At 39.1% G+C, this 24,873-nt stretch overlaps 1 protein-coding gene across 1 annotated transcript in view; it reads left to right on the top strand.

Annotated features, from left to right (window-relative positions):
• GFRA1 (GDNF family receptor alpha 1) overlaps positions 1-24,873 on the top strand; it is a 143,507-nt gene that overhangs the window by 78,147 nt on the left and 40,487 nt on the right. The window contains 1 exon segment of the mRNA XM_013948689.2: positions 11,681-12,020. Within this exon segment, the coding sequence (XP_013804143.2) occupies positions 11,681-12,020 (340 nt within the window).

The raw sequence follows: 24,873 nt of genomic DNA, 5'->3' as shown, positions 1-24,873 counted from the left end.
TCCTTGATTCTCAGCTTTTGAAGTCTCAGCAATGAGTCTTAAGATGAAGTGAGCAGCAACACAGTGACTGCAGCTTACTGAGTTACCAGGGTTGCCGTCTTCACATCATGGTGTGTTTTTTCTTATTCAGCAGGATTGCATTGAGGCCAACTGATACAGGAAAGAAGAGCAGCTGGTGGTGGATTAGTGGAATGAGGCTCTTATTGTTTGGTGGATAGGCCAGATAATTGCCCCAAATAGTTTTTACTAGCAGTAGTGAAAGGGTGGTGATTTGGTGCCTCTGCAGTTGCTGTGACTCTTGCTGTTCTCTGACTCTATGGCTCTCTCTGCTGCCATGATGGCCACCTTTGTCCAACTGTGACTGCTGCTGCCGCTATTACAGCATGTGCCTCATCTCTGTTACTACGTTACTTTCACTGTTATTTTAGTCTCATCTTTTACTTGTGCTAATGTACTTTTGTTATGACCATAGATTCATCTGTGTCTATCTGATAGGAGTAGTGGAAGAGTTTTTGAGAAGGTAGAGCTTTCTGGTTGTTATGCTGGAAAGCACATCTTTTCCCCACTCCCTGCTTTTGAATGTTTCCTGATTTGTCCCATCAGTTGCTGTTGTCAGATTCAATTCACAATCACTTCTCCAGCCTTTTGTCTTCTCTTGATTTTCCTTCCAAAAGAATAGTACTGTAGAATAAGCAGGATAACTTTTCTACTAAGGTTTTATGTACTTTGACTCTTTTTTCAGGTTATAGCCATCAGGAGCAAGCTGCTGTCATAGATAAGCTAATGTATACTCCTTCAGTAGACAGTCAGTGCGTGTAAACCATCCCTAACTACGCTGGTATTGCTTGAGGCTGGAGTAAGTTATTCTTCGGCAACTCTTGAATTAACAGGTTTTGTCTGTCTGTAGTGATCTCCTGAGTACAAGTAGTACAGTAACTCCCAGTCAGTGGATATGTCAGTAATCTCCATTTTATTTCAAATCTGGGAATAAAACAGCACAAGCTTAGACATCTAGAAAACATGACTTATAAGGAAATAATGAAGAGATTGGAAAGCAATAGCTTAAAAGAAGAGTGGAGTGATGGGGGGATGCCACTTTGTAAGAAATTAAAAAGTCATTGCTAAGAGATAGTGAGTAGAGTTAGGAAAGAAATAGTGGGATTCCATTGTAGGAAATGATATGTAGATAAGATATCAGGAAAAACTTTTAATAGGATGCATTGGGAAGCACTAGATAGCTATCTAGAGAGGCTGTGGGCTCTTCATTGGAGATATTGAAGAACAGGTTAGATCATAGAATCATAGGGTAATTTAGGTGGGAAGAGACCTTCTCTAGGTCATCCAGTCCTATTCCCCATTCAAAGCACGGCCAGCTCCACCCATCCTGCAGTCCAACTGTCCAAACTATATCTTTCCAATTTGGCTACAATGATAATATGGAAGATTTTATCAAAAGCCTTACTAAAGTCAGCGTAAGTGACACTTTGCTCTCCTTCTGTCCACTCAGCCAGTCATCAAATTGCAGAAGGCATTCAGCCTGATTTGACCTTGGTAAATCCATGCCGACTGTTTTTAGTCACTTTTTTGTCTTTCATGTGCATGAACGTGGCTTTAAGGATGGCTTGCTCCATAACCATCCCTGCAAATGAGGTTAGGCTGACCCACCTGCCATTCCCTGTATCCTCCTATTTGCCCTTCTTGAAGATAGGTGTGAAGTTTGCCTTATTTCCATCATCACGAAGTTTCCCTGATTGCCATGATGTTACAAAAATGAGAGCAGCCTCACAATGTGATGAGCTTGCTCCTTTCAGCACTCTTGCTTGCATCCCTTCTGGTCCCATGGATTTATGTCCGTCCAAGGAAGCATTAGTCAGGATTTGTTCTGGCTATAGTTGGTCCTGCTGTGGGACAGGAGGAGGGGTTATTTTATGAAGCTCCTTCTAGCCTTATGGTCCTAAGATCAAATATGAATACCAGCTTTACCATCTATGAGTTTTTTTCCTTCTAGAATTTCCTTCCTGCTGCGAGCAGCTCTCCTTTGTCATCTGCTTTCTCTGTTTGAATCTAAAATTCTTGCTCCACTGAGGAGCACGGAGAATTTCCTTGGTTCCTCCACTGTGCATCTATCTACCTGATGACCTAAATGGAGTTCCCAGCTAGACCTATCAGGAGGAGCTTTTGTATCTCTTAGATATAGAGGGTCCCCTTATAGAGGGTCCCCTCTATTTAAGAATTTTTGAAAATTCTACCAGTTAGTTTTTAGTTATGCACCATTTGCTGAGCTCTTACTTGTATTTTGTCCATAAACGAATTTCATTTCTTGCCCAAATATGGACTTAGAGATCTATATTTTGGTTCAAAGTATTGGAGTTGTACTTATTTGCATGTTCATTTATGGTGTAAATGTCTGCTTTGTCAGACCTTTTTCTGTTGTGGCAGACATTCTAACCTCTGACCTCTTTCCCCTTGGTACACCCACTACTCTTTCTTTTGATGCTGAGAAATAAATGCAGTTTTGCATGTCTGAAAGCATCACTTTATTTTTTTTTAATTTTGCCAGCACTTTTTATGTGTTCACCTTCTGCATTTTTACAGCTTTATTGCTAATGAAAATGAAGAAAGCATAACTGAAAAATAATGCTTTATTCACAAACCAATTCTTGGCATGCAGTTAAAACTCTAAAAAATGTGTTAGAAATTTTCAAAATTTTAGACTTGAAAACAGGCCCTATATTAACATTTTATAGCAAGTATGACTGAGACTGAAATAGGGCAGGGTACAAAAAAGCAGTGATTGGGAACTTAGTATTTGTATAGTCACAAAAAGGTATAGTTTATTAAAATAGTTTGTCTAAAAGTTCCTATTACTAATTTAAATTGAGTTATAGTTTTAAAGTTTTTCTGAAAAATGTGTGGATGTTGTTCTTGAGCCTTTGTGAAAGTTCATTTCCTTTCAGTATCTCTCCTCTTTGTATCAGACTTATCTTTCTGATCACATTGAGCTCAGATATCTTAGGATCAATCTTAAGTTAGACAAAAACATTTGAATTATTTCTTATACAAACTAATAAATGCATGTGTAGTTTTGTTGTGAAAGGAGACATGAAACAAAATAGTATTGAAATATTTTATGTACGTATACTTGAACATATATAAATGTATCTGTATGTATATGTATATGAGAAATCTAGGCCATCTTAAAATTATAACATAGTGTGCTCTTAGTGCATGTAAATGTAGAGGAACTCCTCTGATTTTGGTGTACCAAGGTAAATGAAAGCAAAATTTCACTGTGATTTTTAGCTTCAACAACAGGAAGCTAGTGTGGTTGGAAAAAATATATATTTGTTTGGGGCCAAAAACCTTTCCTCAGCTGAAATCTGTGGTTATTTCAGTTTTCCATGACATAGCTGAGAGCATATCTGGCCCCTTTTTTCAGTAACTGGCATTACTTCAGGAATACAGCAGTTGTTAGTGAGCAGAGAGAAGACTCTGGAATTTCCTGCACTCCTGCTGTGTAGATTCAAATGCTAAGTTTAAATAATGGATGAACCTAAGATTATTATAATTGATCATTGTATGATTTATATGGAGTAATTATAACTAGGTTGAGAAAGAATGTTCGAAAGCCAGTTTCCTGGTATCCAGAGCCATTAAATAACAGTAGGCTGCCAAAACAAAAATTAGGTGGGAACGTAGCCACAGAGTTCAGAATGTCTGTCCTCCATCTGATTTATAACTACCCTCATGATGACAGTATCCACAGTATTTTCTCACTAGGAACAGTAAGAGCTGTTTGAACTGTTTTTCCTTCTAACAGAGCTTTGCATTGTTTTAAGCTTAGTCAAGCATAATAACTGGAAAACCGCAAAAATCTAATGTATAACAAAATGAAAAGGTGCAAGAGGTATAGAAGGTTAATTAAAAGTGTAATGATCACATTTACTGAGACAGTCCAATTAATCACTTTATTCAAGTGGTCTTGTGATACAGAAACCATTGCTACAGGTAACTGATTTTTGGTGCTAGTACACATGGTCTGTGTATTACCACAAAGGAAAATTTAACTTCTGATTTTTTTAAGCCACTTATATTTATTTGGATATATTTTTAATATTTTCATATTTTTAAATAGTAGCTAATGTTTAGCCCTGTATCCTCACGTAATCCTTTCTGCAGCTACACTCCCACTGAACAGTGTGGGAGCATTGCCCCCTTGATACTTGTAGTCTTACAGCCCAGGGGAGGTTTGCTTACAGCTTAATGGGGTTGTAGGTATAGAAGAAATAAAGCACTAGAAATGCATCATTATGTAACGTAATCTCTCTGACACAGTGTATATGACCAACAAAGTGAATTCTCAAGTGTCAACAAGCACATTTAAATGTAATTTTTACCATGTCAACTGGAAAAAAGCAAAAAGAACCTTGAAGGATCAATTACAAGGGTCATAACCTTGTATTATCTGATTTGCTATAATATTCGCAGAAGCTTTATTGGAATGGAACATAAATTTGAAAAATAGTAAGATTAGAAAGGATTGCAGTGCTGGAGCAAAGAGCTAGAAGCTTTCTCTTGGTTTATTTTGCTGGAGCAGCACTTTAGAGTGAGCCCATTATAAGCAAGAGAACAGTAGTTATGTTAACATGGTAATTAATCAAGTCTGAGGAAAAGAGGAAACAAGTTGTGAATTCAATTCTGCAGTAATAAAAAGAAATGCTGAAAGTTACCCTGTAAATTGGCATGACTTTGGTAAACAGTCCCTCACTGTGTCTTGAGAACTTGCATGCAGTAAATCACTTCTCATGGTAACTGTGTAGGTCTGAGTATTTTCACAGGTTTATTCTGTATTTCTGTGTGTGCAAGTTCCTTCTTAATTCTGTTGACTTAGTATTTAGCTAATAATAAAATACTGAACAGTTTAACTGGAGAGCATATGCAGTAACACAGATCCACTTTGAATATTTCAAGGGAAATTAATTAGAAGAACTCAGCTGAAACCGTGGTGATAGCCTTCCACATCACAAAACCAGTCTCTGATTCAGTACAGAGCGTGAATTGTATATGGAATGACTGGAGATCTCTCCTCCAGAAGAATATATTCTGTATACGGTCCTGGTCAGGCATAATTCATTTGAATACTAGTGTAGTGTAGATTAAAAGAACATTTACACCCTAAAAACCCTTTAGGGTAGAATTGAAATCATTGGTGCAGTAATGTGAGAAACAGTGATAGGATTAGTTAGCAGCAGTTTGAAATTTCTTTGTTTAGCAGCTTCTGATTTTATTTGTACGTTTCTGTCTCCTATGTGAGATACCTTGGACAGAAGTGAAAGTAGCATTAAAGAACCAAATTCTTGTAACTTAGATTATTGAAAATTCAGAATACCTCTAGTGAATAAAATGGATTTAACTGTGCTGGTATGAATACAGTGCAAAACTGCAGTCCTCAGTTACACATGGAAAATTAGGGACCCTTGCATGAGCTTTCATTATATTTGTAGCAGATCAGCATATTTGTGTGAGTGAGGACAGAATGAATTTAAGCAGCAGACCACAAAGTTGTTAATACTAGGAAGCAGGGTTTCCTCTCCATCTCTGCTCTTATGGAACAAAACTTTAAATCAGTTCATAGTAGGGTTACAAAACTTTCCTCTTATATAACCTGTAAGTCAGAGTAGATGTTCCTCAGCCAACTTAAGCAATCATTTCTGAGTTTTCTTCTTACCCTTTCCCCATCCTTCCCCAAGGAAGACTGAAAGTACCAAAGGAAATCCTGTGACATCAGTTCTCCCCATTTTCATCAGTGCAGGTCCAGCTGTAGGACTTTGCTCTTACAGTCTTTATCTGCACTGTCCACTGGCAAATGGTCAACTTGAATGGTAGCGGGATCTAACTCTGAATGGAGACAAGAGTCCTGCTAAGCATTAGACCCCAGATCCAATGGTGAACTTGAACAGTGCAAGGCACAACACATGGGCATGTGGCTCCCTTAGTAGAATTACACATCTAGGAATAGACCAAAAGATGTATTTAGGCACCTAAAAGTTAGGAACCCCTGCCCCTGGATGGTATCTAAAATCCGTAGTAAGATACCCAGAGTCCTTACAAAGTGTGTACTGTATATCCTGGAGTGCTGATCCAAAAACAAAAAAAACCCTCCAAAATCCTGTGTGACAAATGTCTAGGTAGACAGTAGGAAATACTAAACCCAAAAGCCTGAGATTTGTTGGAAGTCTTTGGTCTTGAGGAGCCAGATTCAGTCTCAGGCAGGAGCATTTGTCCGCTCAGCATTCAGTGTATGCTCCTGGGAGTAGAGAGCTGCATGGAAGAACGGAGCAGGGCTCTTCTTTTAAAGGGCACCTAGCTGGAGATACCATGGTGCTTTATTCATTAAGTTAGTGATCAGTGCACTCTCTCAGAAAGCGAGAGGCCTGTGTTCTGTGTGCCTCCTTACAGGTTTTCACAAAGCCCGGGAGAGTGCCCTATGGAGTAAGAGGTAAGCTGGCTGGCCTGGAAGAAAGGGGAAGAGCTATAGTATAGAAAGGATTATATTGTTTATGGGATTAGAAGAGAGTGCAAGTAGGATCATGCCTCTGCAGACTTAAAATTAAGGCAGTAGTCTTTCTGCTTTCCAGTCATTGTTCTTGTAAGGGAAATAACTCTCTGTTCTGACACAGGCCACAACCCAGCATTCTGCCTACCCAGGAGAGCTCTCATCCTTGGGCTGAAGCATCATGCTCTCTCTTGTTGTTTTCTGCCTGGGTTATATCACAGTTGAGCGATGAATACTTCCAGATCATGTCTGTTGGTTCACACGAAGCAATGTATATGTTTTGATCTCTATATGACTTGGACAGGAGATTGTCTTTATCCACTCAACTCAGGGCAGATCTGTGAGTGTATTCAGAGAAGAACTTTAGGGACCTTTAGTCCCTAAAGTCCCTGTAGTAGTTTGTGGTATCAAAGACTTGCATAGCCAGCCCAGCATTGGGAAGGACTGACCAGGAATTTTAAATGTTATGGCTTTGGACTCAGGTACTTAAAGTATCAGTTTAGGCATTTCTGTTTTGTCAAAGAAAATGGGAGTTTATTTGTAACCATTTAGGTGCAGATGACAATCTTTCCCATGTTCTTGTTATTTTTTTTTAATCTGCTCTTGTTACAAAGCACAAGTGCTTTGGTGAAGCTCATAGCTGCCCTTCTATACAAGTAGGATCAAGGTGCTCCTTATCCTGGTTGGTCTTTGGTTTCTACATGCAGTATTCTGCACCTGCTTTGGAGTAGGCACATACCCATGTGGTCACCTCTATCGCTTTGCAATTTTGCCTTCCATCACATTAACATATACTGCTCTTTTTACAGCAGTCTCTGCACTAAATACCCTAGAAAGCCTACTAATGCTAATTACTTCCAAATAGTAATTGTAATTTTAATGGCAACCTCAGTAAATTGTTTTTATGTAAATTGCAGTTTAATATGAATCTTATAGAACAAGTGATAGTTCTTCCATTCCTTCCACCTATTAGGCATATGAATAAGAAGCTCCTAAGATCCTCTGAGAATCCCTTCTAGTGAACCATGGGGTTAACAGGAGTTGTAGAGATAGCCAGAAGGCTTACTACATGCAGAAATGAAATGGAAATGGAAATCCAAGAAAGATGAAAGATTAAGGTGAAGAGACTATTTGAAAGAGAGTGAAGCACAAGGAATATCATACAGGGCAGAGGAAGCCCTATTAAAACTTTAGAAAATCTCTGAATAAAAGAATGAAGTGTTTGGCTGGCTCCTTTCTGCTGTTTTTCCCAAGGCTGAACAGGAGCCTGAGTCCAGAACTGCTGCAGCTGTGAAAACTGTGAGTCGGGGTGGGGGACTTCAGGAGATGACAAGTGCCAAAGTGGTAGCAGCTTATACTACAATATAGGGCCTGTTTTTTCTTCGGTAAAGTTGGTCTAAAATCATCTCGCCTTGCATTCAAGTGTTATACACACAGCAAAGGAGCTGGGAGCTGGTGATCCATATGGAGGTAAGTTAGTATCAGTCAGCTGATTGTTGCTGTCCTGGAGTTTCTGCACATGTTATAGGGCAAACCGCCTGGCAGAAGGAAGTTTTTGGGAATCCTAAGTTTGCAGATGTTGGGAGCTGCTGCTTTCCTACCAAGACAGCAGCTCCTGGCTACAGTTGAGTTCTTAAAAATTATGTGGTGGCTCTGCCTTGCACCACAGCAGGCTAGTGCCCATAGCAGCAAAGCAGCTTGCAGCTGCTGGTTACTTTTGCTGATAGGCTGTGTCTCGTTTTTTGCAGAAGCTGCTCTGCTGTGCCCATAGCTGCAAGTGAGAAGCAGTGCCTCACGCAAAGGGACAGGGTATCGCTTGTCAACTGACTGGAAATAACTTACCTCAGAGTCTGCAGTAATTTGGCAGGAACTGAGAGCTGCAAGGTTTGGCTGAGATTTCCAAAATGGGCACTAGGCAAAGCAGACTTAGGAGAGAAAAAAACACTGGATGGGAAAATGATCATGGGCAGGACTCCTTACCTCTGCCAGGCTGCTGGGTCTGACTGCCCCCACTCCATACCCGAGTGCCCCAAGGGAGGAGGGAACAGAAGCAAGATCTCCTTACACAGACCTTTTCAGAGGGATGCTGACAGGAAAAGTAGCTCTGGATTAGCTCCATTTGCTCTAATGTAGTCAGTACCTAGCAAGAGCCAAACTTCTGCCTGTCTTAATAATTTAAGCTTTGCAAAACAGGAGTGGGGTGAAATTTTGACATTATGTATTACTGCTGTGTAAGTAATCTCCAAAAATATTCTCAGTATTCTTAACTATACTTACCACAGGACTTAGGAATAATTACATTGTACTTTTGTAATAAAAACTAAAGCATAAAGTGTGTTCTGGTTTGTAAATTTTACATCAAAACATGATTTAAAAGCTTGGGAGAAGCTAACAATAATGAGAGGCATTTGTTTAGACAGTCATATTTAATTCAAATGTGGTTGATGCAGATCTTATATGTGCTGGGTGCTAGTCTTATATGTGCTGGATGCTAGTTTTGGTTTTGAAAGGTAGAAATAGTCTGTGTAATGTGATGATAAATATGCCAGAGTCAATAACTAGAGACATATGTATCAAAATAGAAAAGGCAAGTGGCAAATAGCTAAATTAAGCAAGTTACAGCCATAGGTAGTTAAAAAAACCACAAACAACTGGTCCCAGTTCAGAGGTGACATGTAGAGGAATGTGAGTCTTGGGTAGATATCAACTGTGCAAAGTATATGAATGAATGTAAGTATCAAGGTGGTTTTATGAGCAGTTTGTACCTAATGCAATTTTCATTCAAGATAACTTTCTTTGCTGTTTATGTTTTCATTGATTTTGGCTTATGCTCTATTTTTAAAAAAGATTCATTAACCTGTCACTTTTGGTTTTTAAGGTACTCATATTCACTCACATTGCTTTTTAATTCTGTAGCAGCATTTACTATATTTTGGACCCTTAATGGAAAACAGGTATATGATTCTGAGCAAAGAGCTGTAGAGCCTGCTTTATTGAATCTTGGTTATTTGTAAAGAATGTTTTATAATGTATCATAGAGTAAGTTGGAGTCTGTTTGTGTTGGTATGCCCTATTTAGAGCTCCTCCACGAAATATTTTTTTAAAGAGTAGAATTCGGCAGTTGTCTTCTGGGCACAAAATTACTATGTAATTACTCTGTAATCACATAGTAATTAGCATGTACTATTCATATATTACATAATTACATGCCCTGCAGATTACATGGTAATTATATTTGTACTTAACATATAATTCTCTATACTGCATTACAGGAAAAAAACTTCTAGAGTGCATAGTTAAGATTACAGTTTTGTGTTAATATAATACAACATTCTATATAACAGTGTTACAATTTTATGAGAGTGATGTGTTTTGGATATGCTATTTCTTCTGGATCTGGTGCTGCTTAAGCTGTGGGAAACCAGTATAAGAAATGCTTGGCTGTGGTAATTTATAGTCAGATGTTGCATCTTTTTAGTTTTGTAATTTGTGACAATAAGCAAACAGTTGCAGTTTATTGTGCAGGAAACTGATATTGGGAAGGACTTAGAGTGCGGATGTTAAATATACAAATGCTAAATATACAAACCCACTGAATGTAGTTACAGCATATTGCTAGAGTGAAAAACAAATTGAATGCATGTCATTTATGGTTTGGGTCATTTCTGGATGTGTAAGATATGTGAGATAGTAGCAAGTGTTGTATTTGTGTGTGCTAGCATCCAGGGTCAGTCTTAGGCACGGCAACTGCAATACCTCTGAGCACTGTGCTGGCCAAGCCACATCATCTTTCTCTGCCATGAAAAAGGGAAAAGGTTGACATCCTGATCTAGAAAGGTGAGACAAAGTGGCAGAAGAATGGAGAGGAGGGACATTGAGTTGTAAAAGGGCTTTGGACTGAGTTTTGGGGAAAAGGCGGAAGATCTAGATTAAAAGCTTTTTTTTAGGAACAAGTTAGAACTTTAGATCTTGTTTGAGATGTTTTACCTCTGGCTTGCCCTTCTAAGAGGTTGCTGCAGGGTTTTAGATATTTGCAAAACAAGTTTTGTTCAGCTTGCAAATTCTGTAGCAATAGGAAGTTACTGTGTTTTCTTGGATCTGTGACATTGGCATTCCCAATATCCACAACAGCATTAAGATTATTCTTAATTGAATTTTGCACACTAACACCAGTTGTTTTCATTTTCAAGCAAAGCATATGTTGTTTATTTAATATCTGGATAATATATTATAAAATTAAATCTATAATTACAGTCTTAGCTTTTATGTGAATATTTTTCCTATAACTTGTTGTAGTGTGTCACCTGTGTGTGTGTGTGTGTGTGTGTGTGTGTAAAAGAGAGAAATACTCCTTGTTTTCATATATGTCTGTAACAGTGACTTGTTAATTCTATGCCAACTTCTTCAAAGCTTGTAAACTTCATAAAACTTCTAGGGTTCAGATGATATCTGCAGACTGCAGACTTTATAGGAATATCTTGAACAAAGCATGGATTTTACAGGCCTTTTGGCTGGCAATAGCTCACAATTGTAGGGCTGCACGTGCTTACCTTTCTGGCTGTGTGGGCTGCTTTGTACCTCAAAAGCTGTAGTAATAGGCCAATGGCTTTTATACTCTGCAGAGTACACAAATTAAATTTAAATGTTATGCTACTTGATGAAGACTCAGAATGTCATTTTTACTGTGTAAGGAAAGATTAGGACATCACAAAGTAACTGGTTTACAAAATCAAAGTTAGGAACCCGTATTCTCATTGTGTTCTTGTGCAATCGGCCAAATGTATCTCTTCCAACTTACCAGTGATTTTGACAGCTTTCTAGTGGGGCCAAGTCTTACACAATATTCACCCTGCATGTCTGCTACAAAGACGATAAATTACAGCCTGCTTAGTGTAATCAGCATTCATTTGCCAGCATTCCGATCTTAACGCATGCTTGTGCTCTTGCTCACTTGTTAAACCATTACCCAAAGAAACATAAGCACTGGTCACAGTTTCTGGCACTGGAAGTTTTCTATGTAACAAATATATACTCAGGATCTCATTAACAGTGAAATAAACACAAACATCAAAGCACAGTATAAATGTGACACATTTCTTACTGCTGTTGTGTTGTTTTTTCTAGTGGAGCCAGTACTTTCAAAGGGGAACAACTGCTTGGATGCAGCAAAAGCTTGTAACCTAAATGATACCTGCAAGAGGTTCAGATCTGCTTACATAACCCCCTGCACCAGCAGCACGTCTAATGAAATCTGTAACAAGCGGAAGTGTCATAAGGCCCTCCGGCTATTTTTTGACAAAGTTCCCCCAAAGCACAGCTACGGGATGCTCTTCTGCTCCTGTCGAGACGTAGCCTGTACAGAAAGGAGACGGCAGACTATTGTTCCTGTGTGTTCATATGAGGACAGGGAGAAACCAAACTGCCTGAATTTACAAGAATCCTGCAAGAAGAATTACATCTGCAGGTAAGATAGCACATGGCAGGGGAATGATTAATGAGGTACCAGAAAGAACTTTTTGGTACTGCTGGAATTGCCAGAACTGAGGGTCAGAATATCCACTAGGGAGTAGGATAAATCAGGGAAAAGAGCAAAAGCCTTTGACATCTTTAACAGAATAACAAAAGCCTGCATCTGGTTACAGTGTGCGCCTTCTCCAAAACTGTTCACAGCTACTCACTCTCATTATGGAAGAATCTTTAAAGCCCCAGGAAAGATACCGAAACAGAAATCTGTTTCTTATAGATTTTTGTTGGGAACCTTTCCCTTATTGTCTCTGTGAAATGATATCTCAGAATGATTTTTATTCCCTATCAGTGACCAGGTGAAAATAGAATTATTCATTATAGTGGGTTTTATTTTCATTGTAACCTTGCATGTGAGCAAGTAGTAACTGTCTAGTTACTACTGACACAAACTGACACAAATAGTAACCGTCTGTGGACACAAGCCACACATGGAACTTCATATATATCGTCATAGTACACAGGCTGTCGGGGGGGTTCTTCAGGGAAAGGAGAAGAATTCACATTTGTGGACCAGCTTCTACTACCTTAAGAGCTGTTTTAGGCTTGGGGGATGTTTTATCTGCCTTCCCCTGTCAAAAGTGCTAGGCTGCTATAGCTGGAGGGTCATTGATTCAGTGACCTAATTCCCACTCTTTTTCCTCCTCTCTGTGTTCAGAAGGAGAGAGGCTGCACAGAGCGCAGCTTCCCAGGACAAGCTGGGTCCCTTGCTTTTAACAGGTTCCCCGCAAGTTGTCATACCATGCTTATTCAGTGGCATACAGAAACCTCTCTGCCCTTAGGAAATGTTTTAGGCCTGCTTAACATCGTGTATGTTTATATAAGAATGCTGTTGTGCTAATGTCTCATTAATGAAGTTGTACCCAAGAATCTCGCTCATTTCTAATGTGTAAATTCATTGTGGATTATCAAATTCTGTGAATTAGTAAGGAAGGCAATAAACGCTGTTTTCATATGTCAAGGACAGTGAAGTTATGTTTGTAGATACCTTGATAAGCAGTTACACATATGTGCCTTGTAAAATATTTAGAATTTTGAATATGAGGTCTCCTCTCCTGATCTTAGACTTTTAACCATAGCTGGTCAGATGTGCCTGAGGGTTGTTCGCAGGTGAGGAGGAGAGCAGCTCTCTACCCGCTATGGCTTTGGGGAAGTCAGGAGCCGGTTTCGTGCTGACACAAACTAGTGCAGCCTGAAATCGGTGGAGGGTTTTCATTTGAGCCCAGTGAATTGCATTCAGCACCTTCATAGATAATGCTATTACAGCTTATATAAGCTTATATAAGTTGGGTCTCAGAACCACCAGTTTTCCGTTTCCATGTTGTGTCATTAGTCTTTTTGCTTATGTATATTGTCTTTCCTATATACACTCCCTGTTAAGTAGCAGAATGACAGCATCTTTACTGTGTTTTCTGAAAAAATTCCAAATTGTTACAGTGCCAATCAAATGGGGGAGAGGATTTTATAGGGAAAGTTCTTCCTAATATTCCTGCTGTAGTGGTGTCAGGAATTCCTTAGTTAAATGAATGCCATTGCTTCTCTTTTGATTGTGCTTTCTTTTGGTCAGCTTTGGTCTAATGTTATCTCAGCAGGTAATTTTTAAATGTCATTTTATTTAATTAGGCTTTATGAGTCTTGCACTGATGTTGTGTTTTTTCCATTCCAAAGCTGCAGAGGCAAGCTTGGTAAAATGTCTGTTCCTGGTGCCCAAAGTTGCAACAGGCACTGGGGTGAAAATGGATTTCTTTGTAGGTCCTTGCTGTGGTTTCTTTTCTTTAAAATGCCATCTTAAATAGTTTGGACTCTTTCATGGCTTGGTAATGCGTGGCTGTTAGGGAGAGGGACAGCAGTGGTACAATGGAAAAGGTGGGCAAATGCTTGTGGGAGCAGGGTGAGAGTGCAGCACTTCTGTCCTACACCTGGAGATACAATAAATGTGATGTGCTGCAGAGAGTCTTCTTATGTAGACATTAATACCTCCTAGGTTGTCTAAACCGCTAGTATATTTAGTACCTCTGTCTCTACTGTCATGAAGAGGAGAAATCAGCACCAGAGATGCTCCAATCCATGTACTCACGAGGAGTCAGCTGTGATTTGTTCCCCTTGGTCTGCAGGAAAAGAGGGACTTGAGGAGGGGAGGAAGGAAAGGGAGGAGGAGTATTAGCATGGATAAACATCAGCTTACATAGTAATTCCAGATATGTTTAGAATAATGAAAAGCAGTAGCCACTAGACGCGTAATTCTGACTCTAATAATTTCAATTTCCTTTTGAAATCAGAAAGAATACCTAAATGAGTGAATAAGTTGGGAATGTGTTCTGACTACTGTGAAACGCAGTCATTTAGAAACTATTATTTGCTTGCGTGTTACTTCCATTACAGCTTTTTCTTAATGCTAGTTAAGAAAAGGGGGATAAATTCTAAAAGGTCTCTGAAAGCACTCTCTCATGAACGCTGCTTACTCAGAAAAGCAAGATTTGAATCTGCCCATATTCACGTATAAAATATTGCATAGGCCTATGCAAATATGTATTTAAACATTCAGTTTGGGATGCTCTTTAAAAGCTTTGCCCTGGATGCACACATCACTGAATCTGTTTTTGAAACAGAGTTTTGAACAGGGAAGCAATTCAGCTGAACTGCAGGTACCACCAACTCATTACTGAGACGATAGGACACTTTGCTGCTGATTGTTTTTTCTTTATATTCATTCATTCATCTGTTATATAACATAAATTCTTGATCGAGGGAAAAAGGGACCAGAAATGTCAAGAAATGCAAGTAAGTTCTGACTCATGTAAACAGTCCTAATTTTCAAACTTCATCAAAATACTGAATGGTTCATTTTCATTATCATTTTTCTGCTGCCTCTCCTTGTATCCCATTCCATATCCAGCTTTGAAAGATATTGGAGTCTTTCAGGCATGCCTGTAAATGCCAACTGAAAAAAAAAAAAGCCAAATAAAAGAAGCAGTTAGACTTTTTTCTTATTATAAACATAAACAAAATTTATAAGGAAAGTCAGCGTACTGTCAAAAACTTTCACGAACTATGTCATCCTGGAATAGGTCAAATGTCTGAATCCTATTCTGATTGCTTCAGCCACCACTTAAACTTCAGAAAGTTGACTGGCATATTTAAAAAACACTGTTCTGCTGTAAATAAAGCAGAATACAGTAAATACACATAGGACGGTGTGCTTCATTTTTTCCAGTGTCGTATTTGACAGTACTTCAGAATACAATTTTCTTTGAGTAATGAAAATGTGAGTCATTAGTCTGGTCTTTTTAATAATCTGTTTTGAGTTTGCATATCTCCTCTGTCTTCTTAATACATTCATGAGGTGCTGAGCAGAATGATAGCAATACAGACACATTATTTATTAAAAGAACAGAAAAATTGAACAGTACCAATACAGTCATGTGATGTAAAGATCTGAAAGGAATGGTAGAATAATACAAGTCAATTTTTGTTAAAATAAGAATCTAGTAATAGAACATAAGTTTCTTCTCCTCCACAGTGACTATACTCAGAATGGTTGGTCAAAGCATTTTGGCTCATTTTTGGTGTGAGATAGCCAGATAGATTCCTGACTAATTTCAGAAATCAGCAACAAGGGCTTTTTTCTTAGCTAAAATTAATATTCCTAAAGATTTGCCGTTAGTTTTGTAGTTAGTGCATGTTACTGGCTACAGATATGTGATATTGAAAAGAAAAGATAAAATGGCTGCAAAATATATTTAAATAACTTTTTTGACACATGATGTCTGAAGAACAATAGTGAAATATCCTGTTAGGTTTCAATGGAGGTGTCATTGCATTGAAAACCCTGTAAAGATGTTTTTGCTGCTATGTATTTGGAGAACCAAATTTTTACAAATGTATTTTCATTGGCACATTCTTATAAACACTTTTAGATACTGCTGACAGCAGTATCTGGTCACCAGTGTCCGGTCAGCTGTGCTATCCAGTCTTAATTTTGTTGCAACGACCCATTCAATTCTGTAGGAAAGATATCTGCATCTACAGGTATAAGAACGTCGTGTGCAGATATGCAAACATTTCCATCATTGCATAAAAGAATTCATGCACAGTAAAGCTAGAACAAAAGCTCAGCTGCTCTCTGTGTTTTCTGAAAATGTTAGAAACTTGCCAAGAAATTAATTTTTCTTCTTTATATTCTGTTGGACATTTTTAATGATAATCTACCATGGAAAGGTACTATCTCTGTGCCTGTTTTCTATAAGGCATGTGCAAATCTGCAAATGCTTTATACCAGTTCCTGTTTGTAAAAGTGGCTTTTCTGTGCAAGACTTCTGGATTGTTCCTGTAATACATAACCTTACTGACTGCAAACCATACACCCTCATGGATGAGATTTGCCAGAGGAGGTGGCGGTTCAATATTGTAGGTAAATTTATGATGAGATGTTATAAATATGCAGTCAGCCTTTTTTGTCCTGCTATAGAAGAGGGGGAGCCCAGCATCTCGTGTTAGGAGGGAGCATTCTTCAATTACAGTGTTAATAAGTACCAAGGAGGAGTGCACTAAAGGGATGTGTGTGCGTGTGGTTGGAGGGTGGGGGAAGGGAGGAGAAATATGCCTTTTGCTTGAAGTTTTCTGTTCCTTAGACTTTTCTTTCGTTTTTCTCACTTCTTCCCTTGCGTTCCTCACATGCCTCTCCCTTTGCTTAGTCTCCTTTCATCTCCTTTTTCTGGATCTCCTGGTCATTATCTAACTTTTACTGCCTCTCTGACACATTTGAATTCTCTCTATTACAGCCACTTACAGTCCCCCCTCACCTGCTCTTCTGCGTGCTGTTCTTTTCCTCCCATAATATCCTGCCACAGCCCAGTGATCATCTGTAATTCAGAAGATGAGAGGAAAAACATAGGTGCTACCCCACTCTCTGAGCCTTGTAGCTTATATGAGTTACAGTTCAGTTGGCCAGCTACTAAGTTTGACTGCTCAGTCTCAGACCGGCTCTAGCTTTAGGTGTTAAAAGGACATTCACTGGATATTTTCATGAAGGATAGAGTAGCATTATACACGTCTGTAGAACAGAGCAGGAGCTGCGTCCTTGAAGGGTATTTATATCAGTTTGGCACTCAAAGCTGTCTGGCAGCTCCTTCAGATTACTGTTTTTCTGTGGGTATACAAAACCAGGACAACAACATAGCTTTTGTAATGCTGTTAAGGACATGGAAACAGGGACATTCTTGATTTCTAGAGACATGCAGACTGTGTCTATATTGTATCTTAGGAGACTGAGTCAGGGAGTGGGTGAAAAACCTCATGTGCTGCCTGACTCACCCTGCACTAGATGTAGGAAGCCTGCAGTGTAACAGCGTTAGCCAGAGCTCAGGCTACCTGCAAATCCTCTCTGCCCTCGCTGCACACCACAGCAGGGCTTTGTGAGGAAGGACCCCGTGGCTGCACAATACCAAGTGGGAGAGGAAAAGCTGCATACAACAGCAAACCTAGCTTGTGGCCCATATACTGCAGCGTGCTGACAAGCTCACCTCATGTCTGTGAGCATAGCCTTAACTTGGAGAAGCACAGTTTATATATATATGTATGTATGTATGTATAGCTAGAGGTACCACACTTATTTAGAAAAACAAATGTGTTAATTCATTTTAATGAACTAATAGTAAGGAATGATCACAGTTCATAAAATTCAGTTAGAATGAGATCTGGATGAAGGTGGGACAGAATCTGTTGTGCTTTGCAGGGGAAACATGATGGTGTAGTAGAGTATGTGTGGGGGGAATTGCTAGCCTGGAAAAAAGATGAATGCAATCTCTGCAAAATAAGCAAAAACCTTTCAAGTCAAAGCAAAATAAAGATAGAAAATGCTGCAATATCAGATATTATTTTCTTTCCTTCTAATCCCTTATATGATTCATTACCATGATGCTTTTCTTTAGCAGACTGAAATAGATGTAGTATTACTTTTTGTCTCTCCCTCCACCCCGTAAACAAAGGTCATTTTAAATTTCTTCCCTCTGAATAAAATTCAAAATGAATCAAGCAGTTCCTCCTTAAAGCATATCCCTAAATCCCTTTGGAATCTAAAAATCAGAACACTCAGCAAAACAAGACGGCTTTGTCCCCGTTACAGTATAGATAGATCTCATTCTGTGGTGCCAAGATCTGTTTGGCCAGTCCTCATTTCTACTCTCTGTGTTCTGCTTAAGAGAGTCTTGAAGATTAAAAGCTTGCTGGATGATTGACATTTTTCCTAAAGGAGCAAAGAAGCAAGCAAGAATATAGTAATTAGAAAAAATGGCTCAGCTTTATTCCTGCACCAAAGTTTAACATCACTTTGTGCTTTAACGGTCAAGAGATCCTCACACACACTGGTTTTATGCTTTAAGAAGCAGTAAGTAGACACTATCTTTACACTGAGGTCCTTTGTCAGGCAAGCCTGATACTTTCAAAGCAGCATCCCTTTCACTCAGCTAGAACCTTGGCTCATTCCTGAAACCCACTAACCAAGAGAAAGTTCTTTTGTGCCCTTCTGTGTATAAGGTAGAAGTTATGCCTTAGCATTGTCAGAGCGATTTGGTTCAGCCAACTTACGTTTTGCATGGTGTAGCTTTCACAGTCTTTCTGATGTTGCTGAAGTCTTCCTGTCCCTTTCTGATTATTTTTAAGAACTAACTGTACCACTGAATATTCATTATTACCTGTCTACAGAGTTACAAAATAGAAAGACGGAATAAAGTATCTATGAGTGTGAACATACAGCAATCATAAAATAAACTGGGATACAAATGATTTGACTTTAATGGGTGGTATTTAGATACCCTACATTCCACGTCAGTCCCTTGATTCCCAAAATGATTCAGTGGCCTAAGTACTCACAGCCACTAGAAAACATTAGCTCTGGGAACTTGGGGGAATTTGGAACATCTAAATATGGCCAGTCATCTGTTTGTGTATCATTCTGTCTGAAAGGCTTATTTTTTCTTTCTAAGTGGGAAATGAAGACTGCCTGCATAGTACAATAAACATGAAGACTACAGATTAGAAACACCACCCAGGAAGAAAAGTTACAGCAGGGCAAGTTTGGCCCATTTTGTTTTGTTCCTCTATCATTGGGGGGAATATTAAACTACATATGTTGCAGAAGCAGTTTCATCCTGTTTAGTCAAAATTACTCAAAACCATGAAAGTTAAATTTGGCACTAAACTTTTTAATAGAGCTTCTAAACTTGGAACTTCGCATGTTGTTAGTATTAAGCAAGCACTTAATTGCTTTGCTGGATGGGGTTCCAGTAAGGGTAGTGCTACAACTGATTTGTGAAATTGTTAATGGAAGTTTGTGAAAGCAGAAATTTAGCATCCACATGTTTGCACGAGTAGTTTCTGCTCACTAATCTGTTCAATCTGGTGAAGAGAAGATTTGATCCCTTTTCATACACACTCCATCTGATAGTCACATTTGGCTAACTTGTTGTTTCTGGGGCAAAGAAATAGTGTTTTCTTTAACAAAGCAAAATATTTTCTCATTTACCTCAAACCATCTATATACTACAGGCAAGAAGCTGCTGTATATTTAATGTGAATAGCAGAGCTATTATATCAAGTCCATACCCAGTATACTTCCTCTGACATCAGTGACTTCAGTGGATTTTTTCCAGGGATGAATTTAGCTATTCCTGTTCTATGTAGGTAAATCTTCAGGCAGTGCTAATTAAAAGAATGTCAACGGATTTTACCATTCCATTATGTTGGACTTTGTAAATGTTATTTATTTCACTCTACATCAGGCCCCAGTGAGAGAATATTTCTGGTGACAGTTCATCTATTAAAATAGCTGCAAGAAAATGTAAGCACAGGAACTAAAAATAGTACCTTGTTTCTCAACAGAACAAGTGACATCTACATGTATGTTTTTGAATCTGAGCATTTTAATATTTATTAAATAGAAATTGCTTTGCTTTTATTATATTTTAAACACTACTGTGTTACTAACGGAGTAACTTACTGTTAAATGGAAGCCAGATTTAAAGGTACCAATGTCTGGAAAGACTTCTTGACACAGAAGGTAGTTGTTTCCTATGCTTTGATTATCTGCCGGCTTTAAAATAAGAGACACAAAAAGTTTCCTGGTGTGTGTTTATTGTTAAACACAAATTTTTTGTGTGAGCTTACTGTGACCCTGCCTGAGGTCACATTTAAGATTAATATATGACCTTACATTTCTGTATTAGTGCTTATACTTTATTTGTTCAAGCATATGCTATAAACCATTAAAACAGGCTTTTATATTATAAAGCACATGTGACATAGACTTCTGCTAAATTAAAACTTAACCGTATCATTTGAATTGTTTTCTTTTGTTCTGATTCGAGTACAGCTTACAGTGATTGTCCTCTCAGTTCCGATGCTCCCCTTTCTAATCAAGCATTGTGAAATGCTGGCGTTGTGTCTCAGTAACTGGCATTCATACAGCATTGCAAAACATTCTTCAAAATGGACAATATCTTCCAGATGAACTCCTGTAAACATCTGGATATATCACAGGCTGTCAGCTTTTTTAGCCTCAGTGGCTGTGTTCAGGTTTTTTGCCAGGGGAGACAAAAAAAACCGTTAAGACATCCACATCATCCTTAACTGGTAAAAATGGTTTATTTTCCAATCTTATACTATAAATCAGTGCTTTTCTTACTAGCGTTATACATCCATGTATCTACTAAAAGCAAGGAAAACATATTGAGTAAGATCAATGCTGTATTGGTTTGATAGCACCAGAACTTTGTGACTTGCTTTTTGATGAGGCTGTTTTGTGCATGAAAAAGAGTTTCCCATAAAAGAAACTGTAATCTGCTTTTATCTACTGTGGTTATGATCTGGTATTTGTTGTCTGAGTCCTCAAGACCAGCTCAGAGTAGCTTGAGGATGAGTTTCAGCTATGTCAGCTGCCCACAGACTCGGCACAACTAAGTGCAACACCCTGTGCAGCCTTTCTTTCCTTTAGCCAGGTCTCTGACAACAGACGAGGGCACAGAACTATTCCATTCAGGGATGCCACCACACATATCACAGTGCCACTCAAGGATGCAAAAACAATCCCTAACTAATCTGAGGAAACCTGATGATCTAGTGCATCATATTTTTGCCAGCAAATGCCTTTGTGGTCAACAGAGAACCTGGATGCTTGCATTGCACTTTTTAGATTATTTACTGTTTCCAAACTCCACAGCAGCCTCATGCTTGAGCGAGTTGCCTTCAATTATAGTTTATTCAAGTGGTTACAGAGAATATTGTCATGGACATCTTTTCCGGGTGCTTGGTACCACATCCTTTCAATGCGCGCTCGTGACATAGTTGTTAATAAATACCTAAGCATCCAGCGACACATTCAAGGAATTGCAGTGGCACTAATTTCTTTGGCTTGTTTTTTGAGAGTGACGATGATTTTCTTAGGTTTCCAGGCTGTAATTCAAAGACACTCTTGTATGTCCAGTTAATGAAGTGAGAACAACTCTATCCGTAATGGACTGGTTCTTTCCTGTATAATGTGCTATCAAGAAACACTTTGATACTTGGACATCTTTAAACATGACAGTCATTTATATATAGAAACTCCAAATTAAGCAACATAAAGGAAATAAAATGAAAATATACAAAATCATAGTACTCAGAAAGTAGCTAGTGGATTTGTTCGTGTTTTTGGAGAGCTTTGTTACAGAGATGGATAAACTAAATAAAAATCTTACCGGCATCCCCTTCTAGAAATCATGGATTGTCAGTTCAGCCTATCATTTTGTAGGAGATTCTCAGAGAAGTATTTTATTTGCAGTTGAGAAGACAGAAATGCATTATGCATGCTTAAAGTCAATGCAGGGAAACAGAGCCCCACAAAACATATTTAATATAGGTTTGATTTCCTGTGGAATGCTTTCCAGATGTTCTCTCAAACAGGCCTCTAAAATATGGTCTGAGATAATTTTTTGAAAGCAGAAAGAGAAAATTCTGTTTTGTGTCACTGCATCATAAAATCACTGTTCTAATTCTTTATTGCATTACCTTTTGCTCAGGATTTGCACCATATTTTTCAAAATTGGTTTTATTATACAAAAGGTCAGTAGTATAAAAATATTTTTGTTACCAAATTACAAATAAACCATACCGGTTTAGAATCATGTTTGAGTTTAATAGTTTTCCTTAAACCCAGAGGACACCAAGTATCTTAAACTAAAATTTCTCTAACGCATGATCTTGAGTTACTTATGGGTTTTACCTAACATTGATAAACTATGAGATTAGTGTTTTGGGAAGTTCTTTGTATTTGCTGTAGCAGACATTCTATAAAAGGATCTAACAGGTCTCTAGCAGTTAACCTGAGCAAGGGAAAAGGATAATATTAAGAGAAAATCCTATATAACTTTTTTTTTGCTTTGCATAAAATACAGTAGCAAAACATGGACATGGAATATTTTTATTTTACAGCACTTATTAATCAGAAAAATGAGTTTGTTTAATATCAAAACAGAATACAATGTATGTATTGTTAGTTCTAAAATATGATACAGATATGCACAGGTGGAAATGTTTTAATTTTGCATGTCTGTCTTTCTAGTAGTTAGTTCTCCGTTATCTGGGTATTAGATGTCTAAAATGCCCCTGGTAAGTAAAAAGCCTGGATAACATACATGCTATCAGACATGGTGGGGAACATGGTACAGAGTCAACTAGCTTTGCAGAAGCCAATTTGATCAAGTATAAGTGCTTAGCACCAACTGGAGTAGTAAGTCTTGGTGGACTGTCGTGTCTTTGCTGGATGCTTGGAGCATTCTTGATTCTGAGAGACATCTGAACATGTCTCATGTCTACATGGTCTCTGGTGTTTGTTTCTGTATCCGGTTGTTTCACAATCTGCATAGGCTGCCTCTATGTAATTGAGGATTGACTTTTTTGTACTTCCAGATGAACTACATAATTTTTACAGATAAATCCAGAATCAAATATTTGCGTGGGTTTAAACTGCAAGTCATTTAAAATAGCAAAACAGAAGCAAAACCAGATAAAAAACAGCCTCTCTCATTCGGTAGCTGATGTTTGGGTTCCAACATTCTGTAATGGTGTTTGTCAGTGTTGCAAAAGATTTGTAATGGCTAACGTGAGAGAAACTGCTTTCAGTATTCAGGTCTTGGGAGCCAAATGGTCAGTCATTAAATCTTTAAATTTTTACCCTCCTTCTCATCTGACCAAAAGTACAAATGCTGACCTGTGTGTCAGGGTGCCCTGCGGGCTGGGGGCTCCCTGGGACCGGCAGCGGCAGGGGCTCCCGTGGGGCAGGGCAGGGCCTCACCGCCCAGGCTCATCCCACCGCCCGCGCGGGAGCAGGGCACCGGGGGCAGTCCCAGTCCCGGGCATTGCGCACCACTGCGGCGACAGCGATGGGCCGAGGTCGGGTCGGGTGGTCGCCCGTGCTTCAGCGGTGGGGTTGGCCGGGCCCATGGCCAGGAAGGGGCAGGACCGTGACGGGGCTGGAGCCCAGCACCGCTGCGGCATCGTGGGCAGGGACTGACGGCCCTGGGCTGAGCTGAAATGGGGGCCTGAGGCTGGGCAGGGTGTGGGGAGGCCCTGGGGCAGATGAGCAGGGTGAGTAAGGGCTGGCAATGCCCGCAGGGCACTGACACTGTAACTGTTTGAGAAGGAGGCTAAAAGCCAAGGGAAAACTAACCTGTTTTCCAAGAAAAATAAATAAATAAAAATAAAGCTGCTGGTTAATTAATATATGTAAAAATGACAGTATAAAAAAGGCTAATTAAGCTGTCAAAATTCATAGTTGCTCACAGCTGCTCAATAGGGTGTGTACATAAATAAGAAGATATCATATTCGTATTATGCAGCTCTAGTGACTTTTAATGCAAAATGTCCTCATGGATGGGTCAAATCTAAATTACCAGGTTCTGGTAGGGTCATCTCTCTTGTGCTGAAGCTCTTCAGAGTCTTTTTTCAGCTCACTGGCTGAAATAGTCTGATAGAGTTTCTTATGTAGCCTTTGCCTCTGTTTTTCACTGCCAACTCACTGTGTGTTTATGAAAGAGAAGGAAAGTGAAAAGCTCCTGCAGCAATGAACCCATTAGTTTGGGCACAGACCAGCTGCTCTTGCCGCTATCGCATCCCAATACCTCCCACTTGAAATAGTACCACCCTTCCTATATGGGAGCTATTTGTAGCTACAGAGCAGGACACTGTATTTGACCCCCACAAAAGAAGAACAAGTACTTTGGCTTGTTTTTTCTATAATGATGTCATTTATCACTATGGCACATATTCATTTACTTAGTCTGAAATTTTTCAGCATCAGATTTATGCTTTTCTTCTGTTTTGAATATTGATGTAGCACTTTCCTTCCGTGACTATACTGTGTCTGCCAAATGGTGTCTAGACGCTAGAGCAGCTTTGACTAATTAGTGTAGCACCCCAGTCACTCAGCTTTGCCATTTGTATATCCGTTGTGTTACTGCTGTTGAGCCATAAATAGATACCTAAACACAACCAGCGATGCAAAGAGAGAGGATAGCCAGTAGGTGCAGACTTTACCTAACATCACTGACATGAGTGCAGAGGACAGCAGCCGTAGCTGCCTGCATTCACCAACAGAGCAAGTAGTTACAACCACTCACTTTGACTTCATAGCGTAGTTGAATGCAGTTAGTGCAAATACAGATTCAACAGTTGCTCAGTCTGAAGAGTTTCATACCTATCCTTCTTACCACCACTCTGAAGGCAAGGCTAAGAGAGATTTCTGTCTCTCGAGGCTCAACCCC

This window comes from Apteryx mantelli, chromosome 7 (assembly GCF_036417845.1).
Source record: "Apteryx mantelli isolate bAptMan1 chromosome 7, bAptMan1.hap1, whole genome shotgun sequence".
Lineage (NCBI taxonomy): Eukaryota > Metazoa > Chordata > Aves > Apterygiformes > Apterygidae > Apteryx > Apteryx mantelli.
Note: the sequence above shows the minus strand (reverse complement) of the source record. Positions and strands in the feature narration are given on the sequence as shown.